The 23,811-nt window shown below is 48.4% G+C and overlaps 1 protein-coding gene across 2 annotated transcripts; it reads right to left on the bottom strand.

Moving 5' to 3' along the window:
* Positions 1-1,802: 1,802 nt before the first annotated feature.
* On the bottom strand, positions 1,803-22,834 carry Pnpla3 (patatin like domain 3, 1-acylglycerol-3-phosphate O-acyltransferase). Of its 2 annotated transcripts, none has more exons than XM_034516975.2 (9): positions 22,549-22,834; positions 19,515-19,747; positions 18,203-18,268; positions 16,484-16,693; positions 14,173-14,233; positions 11,743-11,916; positions 9,526-9,658; positions 4,893-4,997; positions 1,803-3,323 (listed from the first exon to the last, which is right to left on the bottom strand). In XM_034516975.2, exons 1-9 carry the CDS (start codon positions 22,733-22,735, stop codon positions 3,233-3,235), a joined length of 1,260 nt encoding a protein of 419 aa, XP_034372866.1. In that variant the 5' UTR covers positions 22,736-22,834; the 3' UTR covers positions 1,803-3,232. The 2 variants fall into 2 exon arrangements, with proteins under 2 accessions (XP_034372866.1, XP_034372867.2); XM_034516976.2 differs by lacking the exon at positions 1,803-3,323 and adding an exon at positions 4,285-4,570 and having other exon boundaries at positions 22,549-22,816.
* Positions 22,835-23,811: the final 977 nt, after the last annotated feature.

Raw genomic sequence — 23,811 nt, 5'->3', positions numbered from 1 at the left:
ATATCCCTCTGTTGAATGCCCTTCCTAGATGTGCCACCTGAGTGCTCCTGTAGTCTTTGAGGCTGTCCTCATTGACCTCACCTGTGGCCAGATAGAGTCACATGCATACCCAGCCCTTTGTCAGTTACTTGCTCCAGATTTTCCCTCCATGTGTTCTAGAAACCATATTATTGTCCTTTCCCAGTGGTTCCTAAAAATGTACACTCCAGGCTGGTGTGTGAACATGGCATTGGGAAGGCTGAGGCAGAATGGAAAAATTCAGGTTAGCCTGAGCTACATAGTTCCAGACCAGCTTGGGTTATATAGCACCAACCCAGTCATGTATTTGGCAGTGTGGAGAACATCCAGCCTGTATGCCTACAGGGGAGGACACAAACCTATAGAAGAGGCTGTCCCCACTAGGCAAGAATTGCCTCTCTCCATCTACAGACAAATTACTGTCCAGAAAAGGACACACATGCAGAATAGTCGACTGATTATATCTGCCTAGACAGAGTAATCAGCCCTTAATAATCCTGCATCACTAAGGTCTGTCAGATGATTCTGGGCCAAAAGGCTGAAGATTTGATGCTCCAACGTTCGGTAGTATAGGGGCTTTTCAGGTGTTCAGCGGTTTCTATAAATTGGCTAAGTTTTAGAAGCTATGCTTAGTGCTTCCCATAACTTCAGTTAACTCAGTCATTCTGGATTTCTGATGGGGTTGAAGACCTATAGTCTCATAACCAATCCTGGCTATTTACTTTGAGAGAAAAGATCTGAGTAGATGGTTTTCAGCTGACATTCATTCTAAAGCCAAAAAGCCAGGATCAAAAGTAAGTGTTTTAGTTAGAAGAGATGACAGAGGTTCTGGTTAGTCAACAGAATGATGGACTGGGTATTAGGACTATCTTGTACCTCACTGGTACAATTAGGAATAAGTATGCTCTAATTGTATTTTGAGAGAAAAGTTTTACTTTAACAGGAAGAGTGATATGTAGGAGGAGCTAAGTGGGAAGGAGTACTGAGAGGAAGAGATGGAGTAAGGAGAGGAGATGAAGGAGAGGAGAAGCTAGGTGATGAGAGAAAGAGAGAAGGGGCATGGAGGCAGATGTTCACATGTCTCCACCAGTCAAAGATAGTTTTTATATCTAGGTTGGGTATTGGGTTACGTTTCTGATTGAGCATTACCAAACTTATAAATCCTTTGATTAACATTTTTAAAAAATCGTATAAAAGCAAAAAGGAAAGGGGGGCATGGGACAGGGGTGTTCTAGGGAGGGGAAATGTGGAAAGGGGATGGCATCTTAAATGTAAATAAAATAAAAAAAAAGAAGAAGAAGAAGAGGCTGTCCCACTGGCCCTTTTAGTTGTGGAGAGGCAGAGAGACAATACATTTTTAAAATCACATTTATTTATGTTTTTGTCCCCCACATTTATTATGGACCCTTTTCCCTTAAACAATTGTAGTTATTTTTGGTGTATCCATTCAATCCTTCTGCTAGTCGACTAATTTGTATGCTCATTTGCATAAACACACCCACTTTTAACCAAATAAACCAGCTTTGCTAAGGGCTTACCAATCAACACACTGCTCCCTGCTGGTCACTGTGTGACACCTGATGTTCCTGAGAATGGAAGGACTCCAAACCAGTGGGAGTTTTGTCTGATAAGGTGGCAGGAAGTTTCTACTGATGAGAAACTTCCAGAAAGGGGCAGCTCAAAGCAAGGTAGAAGTTTCTGCTATCTTTCTTTCTTTCTTTCTTTCTTTCTTTCTTTCTTTTTCTTTTTCTTTTTTTTTTTTTTTTTGTCTTTTTGAGGCAGGGTCTCATTTAGCCAAGGCAGGTCTCCGACTCTCTTAAGTAGTCGAGGATGACCTTGACTTCTGATCCTCTTGTCTCTACTGCTTGAGTGCTGGGATTACAGGCATATGTCACTGCCTGTCAATCCACTGTTTATATGGTGCTGAAACTGGACCCTGGGCTGCATGCATGCTAGAGAAGCTCTAACAACTGAGCTGCACCCCAGCTCCTGGCTGGTTTTCTTTCCTTGGGATAGTCCTTATCTTCTGTGTAGCCTAGACACTTCTTCTCTGGAACCACATTCTCTCCCCCAGAGTCCTTTCCTATCCAATCAGGATCAACCCTGCTGAGATTATGTGATTCCCCTGGAAGTGCTTGCATAGACCTGGACCTCACTAAGTCTCTAGGAGACTCAGGCATGGGAGACGCACACCTTCACTGTCAACACTCAGGAGTATGGATGAGCAACACCTTGTTTCTTTTGTTTGCTTGCTTGTTTGTCCGCTTGCTTGTGTATGTTCTAGTCTAACGTCTGAATTACAGGAAACACATGACACACCCACAGCTGTGTACGGACACCTGAGAAAAGTGGGTACTTATCCCCATTAAGGCTGGTGTAGTAGATGGGAAAGGAGAGAGGTGGTAATGGTTGATGACTATACAAAGATTTGGAGACAGTGGAGAAAGCAAGCCAAGTTCAAGTTGCGGCTGAGGAGGCAGAGGTCCGCTGAGTTTCCTACCTGTGTTGTTCCGTCCCCAAATAACCCAAAGGTTAATTCTAGTCACAGTACACTGATCATACATGTAGTTCACTACACATTCCCTGGTGTGTTTATACAAAATTCTTTATAAACTATTTTAGTAAGAGCCAAAGGTGTCCCCGAAAATAGTAAGTTATCTGGTAGGCTCTTTTTAGAGATAGCCACAGCCTGTCCTATCACACTTCCTAAACAAGATTCCTTACGAGATTGCACGAGATTGCCCAGTTTGGATTCCTGTTTCCAAACACTGATGCCCTCGGAATCCCTGATTCATGGGCTGAGAGACAGTTTGACTGTCCTCTTTGCACTAGCTCTGAAGCACCAGACTTCACCCAGACCAAAAGTAGCTTTCTAAACACCAAATTATTGTCTTTGGTTTCTATGAACTACCAATAGAGCCTAGCTCCCGTGATCCTGAGGTCACAGGCAATGAGGTCACCACAGAGCACCAGGGGGCAGCCTCACAGGCTCAGCTCCTGGAGAGAGACTTCCTAGCTGCCTCTGAAAGTAACAGAACCCTTCCCAGAGGGAAACAGTATAGCATCCCCACCCACCCGTCATCTAGACACTGTTGCTCCAGATAAAGGTCAAGCTGGACCTGGGGTGGAAGGCAGGGTGCCCTCAGCTTTGGCCTCTCCTGGACCATCCACAGGGAGACTGTCCAAGTTCATTGGAAGCACAGAGACCAGCAATTTACAAACCAGCAGAGCTGCCTTGGGGTTTGTGGAGAGATGGGTGATGTCCATACTTGAGTGTTTGATGGTCATCCTTGGATGCTCGGGATCTGAAAGGAAAAAAGGAAGTAAGATTGCAGGCCCTTCTCAAGGCCCTCAGGTCTTCAGTACTGTGAGGATGTGATTGATGTCAGAAATCCAGACTCCGCTCCTGTCTCCTCACAGATTTCACATGAGAAGGGAGTCTGCATCAAAGGGGTTACATCCTGCCCCCCACTCCCGCCCTCCCTCCAGCCTGGCTGTAGGCTCTTGCTGTCCACCTCCCTCAGCCTCAAAAGGTCTAAAGAGATTTCCTCCTCTGCTGTTTGGATTCAGAATCTCTTCAAAGACCCCACCCTTCTTCTATCTCTAATGCTGGGGCCTAAACTCTCTGGTAGCCCCCACTATGCCATTCTCCCGATGTCTTTCTGTCCATGGCATTAATAACTCCTCCAATAAATTTAATAAACTCCTTACTCCCCAGTAATTTCTCTCAGAGTTCTCTAGAACTCCACATTTCACCCCAAACCTAACAGATACCTGTAGAGAAAGTACGTTGTGGATTGTATGGCTGCATCACCTGTCAATTTAAAAAAACCCATGGCCTATAGGAAAAGGTAGAGTAGAAGGCAGGACATCCAGGAGGCAGAAAGAATTATGGGATAGAGCTAGAGTCAGATTCATAGGAAAGATGTGAAGAGACAGACTCATGGTACCCGAGCACGGGTCACCAGCCATGTGGCAGAATGTAGGTTAAAATCAATGGGTTATTTTAAGTTATATCTAGTCTGAGAAGAACCAGCTATATAGCCAAGGTATTTGTAAATATATTTTGAGTCTGAGTCTTATTTCTGGGAGCATGGGGCTGGAAGGAAAAACCAGCAGTAATTTCTACAGATACCAGAGAGGGTGGGGCCAGGCACTGAGTCCACCATCATGTCATGAGTCCATCACATGACTGGTCGCTGAATAGGTGCAGCCCAGAGCCACAGCTTCCTCCTGTCTTCAGTGATGAGGTGACAGTTCCATCCCCTAAGGCCTTCTCCACCACCTGAACACTCCAGTGAACATCAACAGATTCACCCACCAACAAGCCCTCAACTGGACCATGGGTCCCCTCCATAGTAACATGCTCCTTGTCACCTGCTTGACGTAGAGTCAGACATTGCTAGAATGTTTGCATGTAACCTGAGCACAAAGCCTTATAGTGGTTCTGGTAGGAGAGACATGCTGAAGAGACAGCTGTGCCCTCCCTCTGGCTCTCAGCCCTTTGATACAATGGAGGCCAAGGAACTGAGATTTCCCTAGGAATCTCATGCTAGGGAGAGAAAGCAGGAACCTTGCAGGAGAGACTGAAGCCCAGACAATGGTGACCAGGACCACATCCTGATCAAGATCTCTATTTAAACTTAAGCCTCCTGTTGTTATCCTAAAGATTAATGGGGGAGGGAGTTGGCTTGAACCTTTTTATGTTCAAATAAATCTGCTTCCTCTGCTACTGGTTTCTTTAATCAGCATGCTCGGGACAGGTTGCTGAGCCTGGCTTGTTAGGGTTGTCAAGACCCAAGCTCTGACCCTAAGAGCTCTGGGAACAACACAGATGCCCAGCTGGCCCACAGAGCCCAGGCCAAAGTATTTACCTGGTAGAGGGGAGCAGGCACATCGTCATTCGGACACAAACCTGGGATGTCGCCCATTGTAGCCACTGAATATCATCCTGGATATCAGGGAGCCACATCACCAGCCTGTGGGAAGGAAGCCAAGGACACTATCGGCTTACAGATGATTCTGGTAGGCTCCTCCCAGGCACCTAGCAACAGGGACCTAACAACAGCTTAGGTCATCACCTGCCTCCATTGCTACCTGAGCTGCCACCAGGTATGAGTAGCCTGGTAGCTTATAAGAGGACTGTTTGTTACCCCAGCTCTGCCTCTGACTCTCCCCTTCTCTCTCCCTTATTCTCTCTCTCTGTTCCCAAATATTCCCGGCCGGTCTCCCTTTCTCTCTGTCCTTCTCTGCCCCCCCTTCTCTGTCTGGCTCCCCTCCCTTCCCCTACAATTGACCTTCCTTATACCAGGCATGGGCCCTCCGGGTGCCCCCTTAACTCTGCATTATACTTCATAGTAGAAGCATGCATATGTACTCCACATAGAAACACACATGTACATATATGTACATGGGCACCGGTATCACATGCACACATGAGCTCACTGTATCAGTCTAAAGATAAACCAGAAAAGAAAAAAGGTCCATAAAAAGTGGCCAACATGCAGTGGTGGTGCACGCCTTTAATCCCAGCACTTGAGAGGCAGAGGCAGGCGGATTTCTGAGTTCGAGGCCAGCCTGGTCTACAGAGTGAGTTCCAGGACAGCCAGGGCTACACAGAGAAACCCTGTCTCGAAAAACCAAAAAAAAAAAAAAAAAAAAGTGGCCAACACTACTGCAATAAAAAGCAGTCCTGGGGCTGGAGAGATGGCTCAGCAACTAAAAGCACCGGCTGCTCTTCCAGAGTTCAATTCCCAGCAACCAAGTGGTGGCTCACGACCGTCTGGAATGGGATCCGCTGCCCTCTTCTGGTGTGTCTGAGACAGTGACAGTGTACTCATATACATAAATAAATCTTAAAAAAAAAAACCAAGCAGTCCTAACAGTGACCTTCATCCAAGCGAGCTGCCTGTACAACCTCTAACTCCAGTCTCACACCCTCCCTAAGGCATATTTAGGATATTATCACAACAGCAAACCTTCAAAAATCTCTGAAGCACACAGGCCACTTAAGGTTCCAGAAAGTTCCTGGGAATGAATGGGAAAGACAGCAACTTGGGGTTGGCATACCTAATGCACATATATGTACATGGGCACAAATGCTGGCCGAGGCCTAGGCGCTCCACAGAGGCCAGCTGTGCATGGCCACTATGAATCCAACTGAAGCACCACAGGGCCCAAAATCATCTGTAGACTCTGGCAAGAGGTAGGTTGCTGGTAAGAGCCTCTCCTGAGCAGGAGTCTGACTCCAGAGGGGTGGCAGACTGGAGGCTTGGGAACAAAGGTATGGGTCAAGAGCCCCCTCCCCCATGCTTTCTCTTCTGACCAGGAGCCCACTCTTGCAAAAGCTCATGCAAAACACTAGACAAAGCCAGCTCCCAGTTCCAGATTCCAAAGTAATCACTGGACCTAAAGACCCACCTAAAGGGCCCTAAACTTACCAAATAACCATCACTTCACAACTCCCCTCCCCCACTGGAGCTCAGCCTGGCAACCTCAATGATCCCCCCCCCCCCATGTGATGTTGGTGAACCCACCCAGAGCTGCCCCAATAAACCTGCCTTTTTATAACAACTTTGACTTAATTTGATTTATTATGTCAAAGAGAAAGCTGTTCAAGGGGGACACTGGATCAGTAAAGCTGCCCCGGTATTTTGGTGGAGAAACTAAAGGTTGGGCCTGTGCAATGCGCTGAGATCCAAATTCGGGGAAGGCAGACAAGACTAGCTTGCTGCTCATCTTATCCACTGGTTTGTGAGCAGACCCACACAAGCGGTAGGCTTGCCAAGATAGCAAAGTGAGGAGAAGCGGGGAGACAGACCTGGGTTATTTATTTCTTTTCACACAGAGTTCTTGACAGGCTGGCCTAGACCTCCTAGGCTTTTTGGGGGGAGGCCTTAGCTTCCTAAGCAGCTGAGCTGAGTGTGAACTGCTGACCTGGCTAAGAGATTCCATAGCAGCAGCCAGAAGGGGAGGGAGCCAGACACCGCAAAGCACTGGTAATACAGTCAAACTTGGCCCTGTATCCAAGCCTCCAGGAAGGACAAGGAGGAAGCACCCACAAGGGAGACCTGCTTCCTGCAGAAGCAGGCTGGATCAGCATTACTCCCTGCCTGGGAGCGATGCTGATGCCCCTAATATAAGAACTTAAGTGGGATGGGGAGGGGTGAATCATGCCTTACACCCACCCTGCATGCACTGGAGAGGTCTGACTTGAGTTAAGGTCAGTCTGGTCTACATAGTAAGTTACAGGCCAGCTTGGGCTACTCTCAGAAGTACAGACACCTGGGGCAGAGAGATGGTTCACAGGATACCGGTGTTTTCTGCCCTGTCTGACACCTTGACTTTGATCTTTAGGACCCAGACAATAGGAGGAGAGAACCAACATTTGAGAGTTGTCCTCTGACCTCCACACATCGGATGTGGTCCTGCTATAGCTGGAAAAGGCGGGATGCCAGGACACTCACCTAAGCACAGTGGTGCATATCTATCATCTATCACTAGGAGGCTGAAGCAGGAGGATCAAGAATTCAGAAACAGCCTGTCTGTTCAAACAGTGAGAACCTGTGTTAAAACACACACACACAAAATCAATCAATCAATCAATCAATCAATGCATACAGACATAAATAAATGTCGAATTACCCCTCAACACACAGACACACCCACTTCCACAGACACACCCCCAATGCCCCTCTCCCAGCACCCACAAACCAAACTGAGAACGCTCAAGTAAAGGAACCGGAAGAAAGGACCAGCCAGAGCAGACAAGTTCACTCATGCTGCTAATGTTAAAACCCAGAAAGTGGAACTGGAAAGTAAATCTGAGAAGACTTCAGATTGGAGGTAAAAAGCCAAAGGACTGAAATATGTAGAAAAGAGAAGGTTCTCTGCCAGGCAGCGATGGTGCACGCCTTGAACCCCAGCACTCAGAACCAGGTGGAACGAAAGACCAGCTGAGGAGGGGCAGAAAGACCAAGAACCTACAGGCCACAGAGGAGAACAGGCGGAGGTCATGAATAATCGCATGGTGCCCCAGCTAGGCTCTCAGAGGACAGACTGTGCCTACAGGTCTGTGAGCAGCTGCCCAGCAGTCAGGGGCAGGCAACAGGTGAGGCTCTGAGGAGACTTGCAGACTGCTGTTTCCGTGGGGATTTAGGAAGGCTCCGCTTCAGAAAAACAAGGGGAATGCCAAGAAAAAGAGGCAAGATCCAAAGAAAGGAAAGGGCTGGGCTGGGTCGTGTCCATGGAGCACCAGCCCAGATTGGACAGGATAAGGACACCAGGAGAGGCCCAGGGCAAATGGCACACCTAGAACCTCTAAATAACATACCTCCTCTCCCTCTCTCCCTCTCCCTTTCTCTTCTTCTCTCTCCCTTATCTCTTTCTCCCCCTTTTTCTCTTCCTCTCTCCCTCTCCTTCCCTCCCTCCCTCTCTCACCCTCTGTTCTCCTCTCCCCCTTTCCTTTCCTCTCTTCCCCCCTTTCCCTCTCTCCTTTCCTCCCTTCTCTTTCCTAATGGTAGCTTGGGGATTGAACCATGCCAACTATCCACTCAACCACTGAGCTACATCCCTGGACACATTTTGGTTATGAGACAGGGTTTCTATACATAGCCCAAGCTGGCCTTGACTAATTCTGTGGCCCAGAATAGTTTTGAATCCCGGACCCTTCTGCCTCAGCCTCCGTCCAGAGTGTTGGGACCACAGGTGTGTGCCACCACACCCAGTATAAAAGTCTGAAACATTCTGAGCACTGGCGTGATGCTCAAAACATTTCTGAGTGTTTACCTGTTTGAACTTGCTTAACTGGTAAGTCTGTGCAAATACCCAGAATTCCAAAGTAGCAACAACAAAACCAAACCCTCAGAAGTTTCCAGCAAGGGAAGTCAACCTGAAAACAAATCCCCGCTGCTAACTGGACACATGAGCACACTACTCCACACCCAGGACCTCACACTCAATCTTCTGTTTCTTCAAAGAAAAGCTGAAGCCCAGAGGGGCACCTTCATTAGTCCAGGGCCACACAGCTGTGGAAGGGATACAGCCAGATGTTGAACCTGCTGTTCTGATGACTAAACTGAGTTGCTGTCCTGCTGTGCTGTTTGAGAGGGAACCCATTCCCAAGTTCCAGGATCACCTCACTACTGACTCTGACTGGAATCATGTAACCATGGCCAGAGGGCCTCTCAGCTCAGTACAATAATGATTGTAAACACAGGCCCAAGGGACAGCAAGGACCTGTTTCTAGGCCTGGCCTTTTAACTCACCAGCTTGGTAGCTACAGAGTAGTGGCTTCTGCCTCTTAGTTCCCCAGGAGATGGGTAGGACCAGATGATAGTTAAAAGCCATGAGTCTCCAGACGTCTTCAGAGCACACACCATGCTGCGGATGTAGCCACGGCTCAAGGAGGGAGGGCCTCTCCCAGGGGCTCCATCTTGTGACATACAACCAGCCTGGGCTGACGCCACTCTCAGCTTACTGGCTACCACACCATGCATCGATGCTCACCTGTGGACTGCAGCGATGGCTGACTCCACGGGCAGAGTGCAGGGCAGCATGAGGTAAGACAGGATCCTGACGGGCAGGAGGTTGCAGACTTTGCTCAGGTAGCCCCCCCTGTCTTTAATCGCTTGACTCAGAGCTGAAAAAAGGCAATTTGGGACTATAAGTCTGAACGGCTCCTGAGAATACCAGGATTCAAGCCCTTCTGTCTGATGGGGTTCAGGTGAGTTTTGAAAGATAGGAAGCCTGGAGCCAAAGGGACGGCAGCTGCTCAAATCGGACATGCTGGGGCTTGTGAGCTGTTTTCTCTCACAGCGAGGGTGATGCAGAGGTAATTAGAACCTGCCTCAAGCCAAGTGTGGTGGTTCTAATCCCAGCACTTGGGAAGCTGAAGCACGGGGATTTCAAGTTTGTGGCTGGTGTGAGCTACATGGCGAGACTCGGCCCCCCTCCCCTGCTCTCCCTCCCCGCTACTGGCACATGTTTAGGTCTATGACTCTTCAGTGTTTCCAGATAAGTTTGAGGGAGTACACAACTTCCCTGACAACACCCGCACTCCTCAGCTGGCTCCTTCTTCCCCTAATGACCTGATACCTCCCGTTGAACTGCTACTGCCTGGAGCGCAGACACTGGGTTCCATTCAAGGCTGAGCCTGTTCTGGGCCAAGCAGGAAGCTGGTTTGTGGACTAGTCTGTCTGACTTGTCTGACTTGGTGGATCAGACCACTGTCACACCGTTACCCAGCCACTTCTAAAAACAACAAACACGGCCTCCTCACATATTTTGGATGCTGGAAGGCCAATTGTTACGATGCCAGCAGTCACTGGTGTCTGGTGAAGGCCAGGATATCTGGAGGATATCCATTGACCCTCTTTTCTTCTTTCTTTTCTTTTTCTTTCTTTCTTTCTTTTTTTTTTTTTTTTTTTAAGAATTGTTTATTTTATGTATAGGAGTACCCTGTAGCTGCCTTCTGAAGAGAGCATCAGATCTTATTACAGATGGTTGTGAGCTACCATGTGGTTGCTGGGAATTGAACTCAGGACCTCTGGAAGAACAGTCAGTGCTCTTAACTGCTGAGCCATCTCTCCAACCCTCTTTTTTATTATTTATTTATTTATTTATTTATTGGTTTTTCGAGACAGGGTTTCTCTGTGTAGCCCTGGCTGTTCTGGAGCTCACTCTGTAGACCAGGCTGGCCTCGAACTCAGAAATCTGCCTGTCTCTGCCTCCCAAGTGCTGGGATTAAAGGCGTGCGCCACCACCGCCCGGCTATTTGTTTTTCTTTAAGACTGCATTTCTCTATATAGCTCTAGCTGTCCTGGAACTCATTCTGTAGAGCAGGTTGGTCTCGAACTCCAAGATCCACCTGCCTCTGCCTCCCAGGTGCTGGGACTAAAGGTGTGAGCCACCACAGTCTGGCTGGGTTGGCCTTCTTTACAGCACCAGTCTCATTTGGAAGGCCTTGCCCTCAGGAGTTGTTCTAATGCTTGCATCCCAACACCATCCCCTTGGGGGCTTAGATTTCAGTATGAGAATTATTTTTGTTCTTGAGATAGGATTTCATGTAGCCCAGGCTGACTCGGAATTCACGATGTAGCTAAGGTTTGCCTTGGACCCATGGCTTCACCTCCTAAGAACAGCCCCCCATTCTGCTCTCAGCACAGGAATTTGGAGGGACACAGAAGTTTAGAACATTTGGAATCTACTTGACAGCCAGTAAGATAGAATACATCACATGGAGGTTTAAAATTACGGTTGAAGAATGAGGGAGCTAAGGAGAGACAGACAGAAGGACAAGAAGACAAGTGACTCCAAAGGCATTCAGAATGAAGAGTTCAGAGCCCGAGGAGGCTGCATCCCAGGTCCTCCCTCATATCCATGGCTTTTAACATAGCTGGAGGCAGTAGGGAGGCAGCTTGGCAGGGTGGGTCTGGACCTGGCTGCTGGGCTGGAGCCTGTGTGGCTAACACTGGGCTCAACGGCAATAGCTGTCCTCCCGATCATGATCTCTAAGGATAGGAAAGGGGGGGTGCAGAAGATACAGGGATGGGTGGCAGTGGCCGCCTTGTGTAGTAGATGGAGATGTCCCTATGGCCTGTCCCCATAACCCCAGAGAATTCTTGTGGGACAAGTGGTACCTTTCCCTCTCACAAACAGCAGGCAGCCCAGTCCCTTGTACTGAGTGGCACACCCTGGTCTCATCCTGCCCCAGAATAGCAGTACCTGTGCTGAGCTTGGGGGACAGCATCTCCCAGATGTTCTCGTCACAGGGCACAGCTGTAAGGCATAGGTTGACTGGCACCTTGTCTCCCACAAGTTTGCCATTTTCCAAGCAGGCTTCTGGCACCATCTCCTCCGAGGACAGACTCAGGCTACGCTGTGGTCCATTACAGATGCCTGCAGAGAACACGGAGATACCCGTGAAGGGAAAGATAGTTGGGAGACAGTGATCATCTACCGGCCCCACTCTGCTCCTGACAGCGGGGAAGGTGAGCCAACACAGCAACTTCACGCTTGCTACAATCCCATGCAGGATATGGGTTAAGGGACACCAGAGCTGGCTCTGCTAAGTAATGGCCATGTGACTTTGAACAAGCGTCTGTGCTTGTGATTTCTCAGCAGAACAGAGAGGAGTGTGGTGTGTGCAGTCGGGCAGATGAGAATGTGGTTTGTGGTTCCTGCCCAACTGGCTAGCTCACTCTCTAGTTGTATAAGATTCTCTCTGCAACTGTTGTTCACAAGCTTTAAAGTAAAATACTACAGTGAATAAATAACTCTTCTCTCACAGGATGAGCACAAATTCCAGGCCCTGAACAACAGCAGTCAGTGGTCATTCAACAGCTACCAGAATCATCGGGTCTACTTGTGTGGTAGTTTGAATAGGAATGGCCCCCACAGACTCAAGTGTTTGATTCCTATGGTGTGGCCTTGTAGGAGTGGGTGTGGCCTTGTAGGAGTGGGTGTGGCCTTGTAGACGTGGGTGTGGCCTTGTAGAAGTAGGTGTGGTCTTGTTATGGGAAGTATGTCATTGTCACTGTGGAGACTGGCTTTGAGGTCATATATGTTCAAGCAATGCAACACACAGTGTGACAGTCTCTCCTTGATGCCTGCCAATTCAGATGTAGAACTCTCAGCTCCATGTCCTGCCCCATGTCTGCCTGGATAGTGGCCATGCTTCCTGCCATGACATAACGAACTAAACCTGTGAACTGTAAGCCATTTCAAAAAAATGGAATGTTTTCTGAAGGAAATTAAATGTTTTCCTTTATGAGACTTGCAATGGCCATGGAGTCTCTTCACAGCAATAAAACCCCAACTAAGACAACTCTCAGCCGAGGAATCACAAGCACAGACGCTTGTTCAAAGTCACACAGCCATTACTTGGCAGAGCCAGCTCTGGTGTCCAAGATAAAACCCTGTGTCACATGGCTGTTAAGTACCGTGAGGCAGGCAGTGCCATATCCAATCCCCGTCTCTCTTTCTCTCTTTGACTCTGTCTTTCTTCTCTTACGCTTTTTGTTTCTTTCCTTTGAGCCAAGGTCTCAGTAGATAGCTCAGGCTGGCTCTAAGGCTGCAGACTCTCTTGCCATGGCCCCGTGGTGACCTGGTTCAGCATACAGGAATGCTTTCTGTAATGAATGCACATCTGTCCTTACAAAAGTATCTTCTCTGTCTCCATAAATGTGCTTCTAAGCCACACATGCTGGGCAAATGTTCTACTAATCCTTCTTATCTTCCCCTTTCCCTCTTTTCCTTCTTTTCCTGATGGGCCTGAGGACTGAACCCAGGGCCTTCTATATACCAGGCATGTACACTAACACTAGCACTGAGCTATAGCCTTAGCCATATATGTATATGGCTATATATACACACACAAACACACACACACACACACACACACACACATATATATATATAACACATACATACATACAAATATACACATACATACATACACACACATATGCACAAAGTCTCACTAAGTAGCCTAGGCTAGTTGGTTTTCAGCTCACTTGGCAACTAAGCTAGACCTTGAACTACAATCCTCCTGCCTCAGCCTCCCGAGTAGCTGAGATGACAGGCCCATGCTACCAGGCCTGACTTATGGCATAGACATGTTTTAAGAAGGGCTGGCTTTCCTCGAGGTGTGATTATAGGACATATCTGTATAAACTAAGACAGTCACAATGTCAGAATGCCGTCCCACTGTGTGACTACATATACACAGCCCAACCTGGTCACTCAGGTAAGCTTGGATGACTCAGGGACAGGTGCCTGCTGGGAAGAAATCTCATCCGGGTGGGACCCACATTTGGTTAGGGAGCAGATTTTGACACCCTCACCTGGAAACCACCCCCAAGCCCTGTCAAACAGTCTGTTATGCTAAGGGTTCGCAAAAGAGCTCAAAGAAAAACAAACTGCCTGCTGAGGAGGGGCCCCACAGTGCTGTCAGGCTTCCCAGGTTCACAGCCAAGCTCTGTATCAAGATGGCTGCCCCTGCCCTGCTGGCCTCTCCTCCCCAGCCATCTAAAACATGGGCAAAGGTTTCCTATCCCACGGGGCTGAGAAGACGGTGAAGTGAGCCTCGGGAAAGGCCATGAGCCTGGATGACAGAACTGAAAGACTCTGCAGTAAGCCCCAGCCAGGACCTACCATTCTCCTCCAGGAACCGGAAGGCGTCCAGGTACCCTTGAAAGCACAGGTCTCCCATCACCTGCGAGCAAATCAGGCAGGTGAACCACTGGGCTGTGACTGCCATGCCCACGAAGGACCCAGGACATCCAAGGCTTGGAGGCCCCGTGAGAGGGTCTACCTAACTCTGTGCTTTCCCAGGTCTCAGATCCAATGTCTTCTCTACAGATACCCTGCCAGCAGGAGCAGTGAGTGTTCCATGTGGCTTAGCCTTGGCACTGTAGCCAACATGGTACTACCCTAACTGTCCCTGGACGATCACCATTGAGCATCATGATTGGTGAGGAACTTGGGTATAGGTGGCCAGGTTCTCTCAACAGACCCGTGAAGACATGGTCACTGCACTAAAGGACCCATCAGAAAAGGGAACCCCCTGATTTCCGTGACTCGGTGTTAATTGGAATCACATCAGGAACCAACATGAAAAGAGTTCTGAATTGGGGGCATGGCTCATCAGTGTAGCTCTTACCCAGAATCCACCACTGAGGAACTGCTGGAGGTGTGGCTCAGCTGTGAGGCCTTACCCATAATCCACCAGTGAGGGTTGGGGGTGTGGCTCTGTGCTCAGCCTTTGCCTGGCATATGTGAGGCCATGACTTCCATCCTCAATACCACAAAAAAAAAAAAAAAAAAAAAAAAAATCCAAATGTCTGGGCCCTTGCCTGATTCATTTCAAATATTTAATGTTTGTGTGTGTGTGTGTGTGTGTGTGTGTGTGTCCACATGTGCATGTGGAAATCAGAGGACAATTTACAGGAAATTGTTACATTCTCTTGCTCTGTGGGTTCCCAAGAATGAACTTGGTCCTCATGCTTGGCAGACAGCACCTTTACACACTGAGCCATCTTAAGGGCCCATGGTTTTTTCTTTGTTTGTTTTTATTTTTGAGGCAAGTTCTCTTTCTATAGCCCTAGCTTAAAATCACAAAGATTTATTTGCTTCTGCCTCCTGAAAGCTAAGATTAAAGGAATGCACTACCACACCTTGTTTGTGGGTGTGTTTCTAAGATTTATTTTTTAATATGTATTTTCTTCTGGTGGAGGAGTTGTTTTTGTTTTTGAGATAGGGTTTCTCTGTATAGCCCTGGATGTCCTGGAACTAGCTCTGTAGACCAGGCTGGCCTTGAACTCAGAGATCTGCTTGCCTCTGCCTCACAAATGCTGGGACTAAAGACATGCACCACCATTGGCCAACATACTTAGGTATGTTCATGTGTATATAGGTATTCACAGAGGCCACAGGCACTGGTGTTCGAGTTACAGGCTTGGTGTACCTGTTGTGGGTGTTAGGATTCAAGTTCAGGTCCTCTAGAGAGCAGAGAATGTTCTTCACCTCTTAGCCACTTTTCTAGTTCATTTTTAAAAGACTTTTTAAAAACTTTACTTATTTATGTGTTTTATGTATGAGTGCCCTGCCTACTTGTATGCCTGCATGCCAGAAAAGGGCATCAGATCTTATTATTGTTGTGAGCTGCCATGTGGTGGCTGGGAATTGAAGTCTGGACCTCTGGAAGAGCAGTCAGTGTTCTTAACTGCCGAGCCATCAATTTTTTGTTTTGTTTCATTTTTTTAAGGAAGGGTCTTTCCAGGAAGCCCAGACTTAACTCAAGCTCTCCACCCCCCAGCCTCAGTCTCTTGGGTGCTGGAATACAGGTAGGTATCACCTACTCTTCTATGGGTAGTGCCAACTGTTGATTTGATACAATCTAGACTTACCTAGGAGATGGGACTCTAAGCACGTCTGTGGGAGTTTACCATGACTGTGTTAGTTGGGGCAGGGAGACCCACTCACTGTGAGTAGCCCCACTCCCAGGCTGGGATCCTGGATTTTACACGTGGAGAAGGGAAGCTGGGCACACATTCATCACACCCTGCTTCCTGATTGTGGACTCCATGTGACCAACTGCTAAAAGCTCCAGACTTCACTGTTACCGTGGACTGTACCTTCAACTGAATAAATTTTTTTTTTTTTCAGAAAACTTCTCTTTGTCAGGATTTTTTAAAAAATCATAACCACAGGAAAAGAAACTTAGACACCACTCCCTACCCATGACTTCTTACCCCCGAATCCCTGAAGGTGAGTCTGAACTCAATATCTGTCCATGTGATCCCTGGTAGAGCCTGTGGCCAGGGGGATGATCACCGAGCTCTAGGACAGCAACCTTTCTGAGTCACCACCATGGCATAATCTATTTCTGTCTGCTCACGGAGGTACTAACTAGTGTCCTCAGCTATCTGGGGGACAGAGAGTGGCACCCCAGCACCTGGCTCACCTTCACATCAGATGGGAAGAGTGCTCTGGTCAGAAGATAGAGGTTCCTGGTGCAGAGGCGAAGACTGAGGTTGGTGATATTCACATGGAAGAAGTTGGTGGACTTGACTTTGGGGCAGATGTCATGCTCACCATAGAAAGGGGACACCGTGATGGTGGTTCTGGCATCCAGCACAGGGACGTTGTTGCTCACTCCTCCATCCACGTACCGCTGTACGGAAGGGGAGAGGGAGGATATTGTGTTTAAGTGTTTTTACAAGACACTGCAGCCAATATGGTGGTCTGGGAACCACTCTGCCAGGAGCCTTCTTCCTGACTTTCAAGGTTGCCGTGTACTGCTGCAAAGGCTGTCTGCCATGCCAGGCAAAGAGACTCATGGCAATGAGAGTCTACTCCATGGTATGCTCCCCACGTCCTAATGCTGGATAGACACCCATAGGTGAGTCCTTATTGTGTGCACAAAGGGACCAAATAAACAAAGGGTATTATATGTACTGGGGATAGTATGTGACATGAACCCTGCACCAACGAGACCCATGGCCAGAGGTTCAAAACCAGACTCCCTTTGGGAGATCTAGGACAAGGTATTCAATTGAGCCTGCTTTCCTGTAATACTTTTCTTTTGAAAAGGGGGTTACAGGCTGGCCTTGAACCCATGACCCTCCAACCTCCATCTCTGATTGCTAGGATTACCTGTGGAAGTGACTGTGTCATGACAGAGTTTTATGTAGCTAAGGCTGACCTTAAACTCTTGACTCTTCTGTCTAGAGGAAAATCTAGGAGTGCATTCTAAGGAGTGTAGGGACATCGCCATAATGCTCCTAAGTCCCTTCCACTTAGTTCTGGAAAGATCACATGCCTATATTATGTCACAAGATAACTGGGGACCAGTATCAAGGTCAAAGATATGCTTAGTCACTAGGGTTCCTTAGCAGCCTAGTTCTGGGCTATTCCCACAAAGAACACACACATGGTACATACACTCAGGCAGATACTCACACATATCAAGAAACTTAAAAATGCCAGGCAGTGGTGGCACACGCCTTTAATCCCAGCACTTGGGAGGCAGAAGCAGGCGGATTTCTGAGTTCTGAGGCCAGCCTGGTCTACAGAGTGAGTTCCAGGACAGCCAGGACTACACAGAGAAACCCTGTCTCGAACCCCCCCCCCCCAAAAAAAAAAAAAACAAAAAAAGCTTAAAAACAACAACAACAAAAGAAAATGTAGATTGTTTCACTGTTGGGTGTGATGACGCTTGCTTGTCTTTTAGTCTTGGTACTTAGGCAGTGGAGTCAAGTCTCTGTGCGTTTAAGGCCAGCCTGGTCTACCTAGAGAATTCTAGCCAAAGTTACTTAGAAAGACCGTGTCTACAAGATTAAAAAAGAAACAGACAGCTAGCTCATAGTCCCATGGAAATCAACTACCTAACAAGAGTAACTTAACTCCTAAGCATTTTACACTAGGCCACCAAGAGGCTTCCCAGGAGACTCAGGAGCAGACTAAGGGAGCCAGTGTACCCAACAGACAGCAGACAGGAGGTGGAGGAAACTCCTGGGTGGTGTAAGTCTGTGTCAGTGTGCTGGGAATGCCTAGTTCACCTTCTGTCCTCAAGACTGAAGAGCCCAGCTCTGGGGTTAGATACAGTCATGGGAGTCAGAGCCTAGCTCACTACAAATGGGGGCCTCAAACACTCAGCTGCCCAGTGACCCCCAACACTTACCTCACCTCGGAAGGAAGGAGGGATTAGGCCAGAGAAGAGAGGGATGAAGCAGGAACACACCAGGGCCTATGAGAAAAAGGGAACAGACAGTCACGGGCACAGAGCCTCCCATGTGAGCAGCACAAGTGAGATGCTCTCTGCATACAGTAGGGGTAGGTTTTTGTTTTTGTTTTTTCTGTTGGTTGGTTGGTTGATTTGGTTTTTCTAAGACAGAGTGTCTCCTAGTATCCTTGGCTGTCCTGGAACTCAATCTATAGACCAGGCTGGCCTTGAACTCACAGAGATCCACCTGCCTTTGCCTCCTGGTGACAGTAGGTTTTGTTTTGTTTTAATACCTGGGTGAATGAATAACACTCACCATTGTATTTGATGCCCTTGGGTCTTAGCAGCAATGCCAGCTCCCCAGCTTTATTATTCACACAGTTCAATCTTCTGTCCTTGGTCCCCAGGCTGACCACATCATTGTTGACTTGGTGGCATAAGGGGCTGGAATCATACATCTCACCCAGGCTCTACAGGAAGACCCTGTGCCCTCCCTCAGAGCTCTCCTGAAGCCAGATGGAGGCCATATAGCACAGTGGTTCCCTAGACCACACTATGAGAATCACTGTTCTGGACAACACACTGTCCACTGAGAACAGAGAGGTGTCCACAGTTCAGAAGCTACTAGAAATTCGAATGGAGGACCAGACTGCATGCAGGGCTGCTGGACACTTGTGCAGCCTAACAGGGAGTCAAATTCACTCAAATGCATCATTCATTCAAGAACAATAAAAAGTGCATATATGTATAATGTATACACACACACACACACACACACACACACACACACATATATATATATATATATATATATATATATATATATATTATAAAAAAGGCCAAATGTGGCATTTTGATATGGCAAAAATGATCTTCTCTGTGCAAGATCTGGCGATAGAAACAAATATGGTCCCACCCTGGAGAAGCTTCATTCAAAAAGCCAACCTTACTACATAACATGCATATGCTGAGGTGTGGGGCACACCCAGAACCAGTTCTCTGAGTCTTAAAAAAAGAAAAAAAAAAAAAAAAAACTTGTGGTAGGGTGTAGCCGCACAGTCAAGCACTTGCCTGGTATGACCAAGTCCCTATCTCCCTTCCCAGCACTGGAAAAATTAAGAGAATTAAAGAATCCTGGCATGATAAGGCTTCCAGGTGAACAGATGAAGTCCCTGAATGTATAGCATTTCCATGGCCCCAGACCAGTGAGACAATGACAGCCCTGTGCTGCTCTTTCATGTGACCACGCCCAGGGAGGCAAAATGCTTACATCCACCACTTCATCTTTGGAATGGAACTCAGACACCAGCACATTCTTTCCATCCGACACCCTGGTGAGTGAGATGTAAACCTTGCCAGAAATGATCTGGTGGACATTGTCTGGGAGGGTCTCCTGGAGCCCGTCTCTGACGCACTTGTTAATGTTGAAGAACGGGTGGAAGGTGCCAATGTTACGCCTCCGGGCTTTCCGTACGAGGTCCATGAGGATCTCCATTATGTGGTCTGGGGACAGAGGACAAACACATAGAACAGGGTACCACATCGGAGAACAGAAACCACACAGAACTCTTGAACTGTGGCTGGTCCCAGTTAAGACACCATAAAGCACACCCTGTGTTTTGGTCATGACTGGGTACATTCAAGGCAGTTATAGGTGACACCCTATATTCCAAAGATTTACTAGGTGACATTATCTCATTAACAGTAATTAGAGTCATTACAAAGTATTAATAGTCTGAGTATGACTCAAAAAATCATTTTTACCCTTGTCTGACTTTATTCAATAGAGCAACTAAAAATTATAAAATAGCCTGTATGGTATGTGATGTATATTTCTTGGATGGTGCTGGGATAGGCCTTCCAGTGGTCCATGCACACGAGACACTCCACTTGCGTGTCCATAGAGCCACAAGCCACTAACACATCAGCACTCTACCCTTGGCACAAACGGACTCAACATCAGAAGGTACAGAAGAAATAATGCAGACCTGGACTTACATGTGGATCTGACCTCTACCTGTTACAGAGGAAAGCACTCTGCCATCTGTCTATACCGCAGATTGACTTTAAATTTCTTTAAAAGATTATTTATATGCATATGTGTGCAGGAGCTTATGTGCACCACATGTGTGCAAAGACCCACAGAGGCCAGAAGAGAGCATCACTTTCCCGGGATCTAGAATTATAAGTGGTCAGTAAGTTGCTAAGCAGGTGCTCGGCAAGAGCTGTAAGTGGTCTCAATCACTGAGGCATCTTCACAGCCGCTAGACTGCCTTTTTCAAGGAGAGTAAAAATGTATTCACTTTTGGAGACAGAAAGGATCGAATAAAATAACATCTATAAAATGCTCAACCCAGAAGAGGCTCTTAAGTGGCTGGCCTCCATGTAAGCCTCTAAGCCCAGACTTCCCAGATGGCACAGTAGGTACAAGGCATACTCCCGTTCCATCTGCCCTCATTCTCCAGACCAGCCCCCTTTGGCCAATCCACTACGCTCTGCCCTGCCACTTCCAACAACATGAATCCTGGTTCCAAAAGGACAGGCATATCCCAGCCTGTCCTGATCCAACTCTAACTCTGACTCCCAGCAAACCCTGCCCCATTGCTGAGCCTGGCTTGAAGATGGACTCACACACTGGTGACCCATTGCACCTACCTCCTCTGCCAAGTCCAGCCAAACACTCAGATGCCCCAAACACCTGTGCCCATTCCAAGCCCCGGGAAATGCCCCTTAGCAGCTCCCACTGGAGCTAATCTGTAGTTTTGCCCTCTTTGTGACCTGACAGAACAGCCCCGGGCTACCCCTGTCTTCTGTGCAGTTACAAACACCCCTCTTTATTAGCTGTTCTCGACCTTCCTAACGCTGAAACCCTTTAATACAGTCCCTCATGTTTTGGTGCCCCACCCAAACATAAAATTATTTTCATCGATACTCATAATGTAATTTTGCTGTTATGGATCATAATGTAAATATCTGTTTTCCAGTGGCCTTAGGTCTCCTGGGAAAGAGTTGTGACTCCTGTGAAAGGGTCATTAGACTACCCCAGAGAGGTGGTGACCCACAGGTTGAGAACCACTGCTCTGTATGAAAGTGGGTTTACTTAAGATTCCTGGGGATCAATGTATTGAAACCTTGTCCCAATAATCAAATCCTAGGGTGTGCAATGGCCATTGGGTTGATCTAGTTTCCCTAGAGGCCACTTTTATTGCCCTTTACTCCTGGTTCCCTCCCTCACCGGGGAAGCCGGACAAGCAGGGGCAAATGCCAGTTTTGACTGTCTTCTAATCCCTGAGTCTCATCTGCTCAGCGTCTGCTCACTGATCCTATCCAATGGCAGAGCTCGGCTCCTCAGCAGGGGCTTCCCCCCCGGCCTACCAAAGCCTCTCCCTGCTGTCTGTGGCCAGCAGAGCAAAGAGTAAAGTGTTAAAGAGGCCCAGATCAGAAGGTTGATGCGGGACATTATCATGCAGCCTGGGGACCTTTGGGTGTCAGCAGTTCCCCGGTGGGCACTTAGCCAAGCCCTGCCCACAATCTCAAAAGCATCCAGCTATGACGCTGGGGAGGGAGGGCATCACATCCTAGTAGTTTAGGGGGAGAGGAGAGAGTAAACTCGCCTCCTGCTCATGGGTGCACTGGCAAATGTTTAATTAGGCCAAGATTCAAATACCCAGAATGTCACTGCCAGTGACATCGATCTGGGAAGGGCCGCTTGCCCAGGCTAGTGAAGACAGGAGACGGTGGAACTGGACCTGTCTGGGAACCCATTCCAACTTCTAGGGAGTGTTCCCAATACTTCTCTAACCCACGCACCCCGCCCCCAGCAGCCACCTCTAAAGGCGACTGAAGGGTTGGACTGCCACCAAGGGTGTTCTAGTCTGGATGCGTTCTGCCCCTCCTGGCGGCAGCCACCATGGGACACTAGCCAAAGCCACACAGGACAAACCTTCTGAGGCTCAGGGACCAGAGGACCCCGCGGACCTGCGTCGTTCCCTGCTGTTCAGGGATGACCCAGCTGGCAGGACCCGAGTGGGGGGGGGGGGGACATTTCAATCCAGAGCGCCAGAGAGAGCCGGGAAGAAGATGCTCAAGAGTCTCCCGTGCAGAACGCGTCTGCTTCCGCCCGCTCCGGGAAATCCCAAGCCAGGTGACAGGCCCCAGGTCTCCAGTCAGGTGCCCAACGACACTGAGAAGGGTGAGAACTCTCCGGACAAGTTTTTTTCAGGCACCCCGGAAAGTGTTACCGATTTCCCAAGTGGAGCAACCCCTCCCCGCACGCGAGGCCTGGGTAGTGGCCGTGGACGCACCGAGAGGGAGACTGCACACGAAGGTGACTGCGTGCAGTGCACCGGCCGAGCAGCCGAAGAAAGTGCGCGCATCGCGGAGGAGATGCGGGGCGCGCTCGCTCAGACATAGCGTAGCCCCGACGTGGTAGAAGCCCAGGAAGCCGCAGCCTGCGAACGACAGGCTCCAGCGGCGCTCCGGGTCGTACATGGCGCTCGGCGCTCGGCGCTCCGGGTGGCGCTGCAGCTCAGCTCTGCTCCCCGCGTTGCTGCTCTGAGCTTTGGGAGCAGCCGCCGCCTAAGCAGTCCTCGGGTGACGTCAGCCGAGGCCCCGCCCCGCTCGGACCATTCATATAAGCCAGTGGAAGGCCCAATGGGCGTACTGGACTCATGTCCCCCCCCCCTCATGCCCCGCCCTCGTCGGCTTTCCCAAATCCTAGGCTTGGATGCTTGCCCCTCTTTTCATTCCCTTTTCTTTCAAGTCCCATATGGCACTCCGGTGGCACTCTCTCCTTTTCTTTATTACACGAGAGATGCCACCGTCCACGTATTGTCGTTCCTTTATTTTCTTGTAGGGTTTCTGTTTTTGCAGTTGTTTATTTTGCTTTTTGCACGTTTTCAATTCACGGAGAGATTTTCTTTCATCCCTTCCTCCCTTCCTTCCTTCCTCCCTCCCTCCCTCCCTCCCTCCCTTCCTTCCTTCCTTCCTTCCTTTTTAAAAGATACTTGGGCTTCCCCACCTCCCATGTGTATGGAATATTTTGTCTGCATGTATGTCTGTGCACCACGGGTGTGCAGTGTCCAAGGAGGCCATAAGAGAACCTTAAATCCCCTAGAACTGCAGTTACAGACATTGCGAGCCATCAAGTGGGTGCTTGGACTTCAACTCTGGTCCTCTGTAAGAGTAGTCACGCTCTCAACCGCTGAGCCACCTTTTCAGCTCCTTGTTTAATTGTACAGTACTAGGAACTGAACCACGGCCCTCCTGAATGCTAGGCAAAGGCTCTACCACTGAGCTACACTCGGCCCTTTCCTTTTGACAAGCTGTCTCCTTCAGTTACTCTGCCTGGACTTCAGCCTCTGGCCCCTTTGCCTCAGCCTCCTAAGGAGCTAGGGTTACAGGAAAGCAACACCAGGCAGGGAGGGCCTGAGTGTTGCTTTCCTGTAACCCTAGCTCCTTAGGAGGCTGAGGCAAAATAAATATAAATAATATAAATATAAATATAAATATAAATATAAATATAAATATAAATATAAATATAAATATAAATATAAATAAAAATGTGA

This window comes from Arvicanthis niloticus, chromosome 13 (genome assembly GCF_011762505.2).
Source record: "Arvicanthis niloticus isolate mArvNil1 chromosome 13, mArvNil1.pat.X, whole genome shotgun sequence".
NCBI lineage: Eukaryota > Metazoa > Chordata > Mammalia > Rodentia > Muridae > Arvicanthis > Arvicanthis niloticus.
The sequence above is the reverse complement of the archived record's forward strand: the minus strand, read 5'-3'. Positions and strand labels throughout refer to the sequence as shown.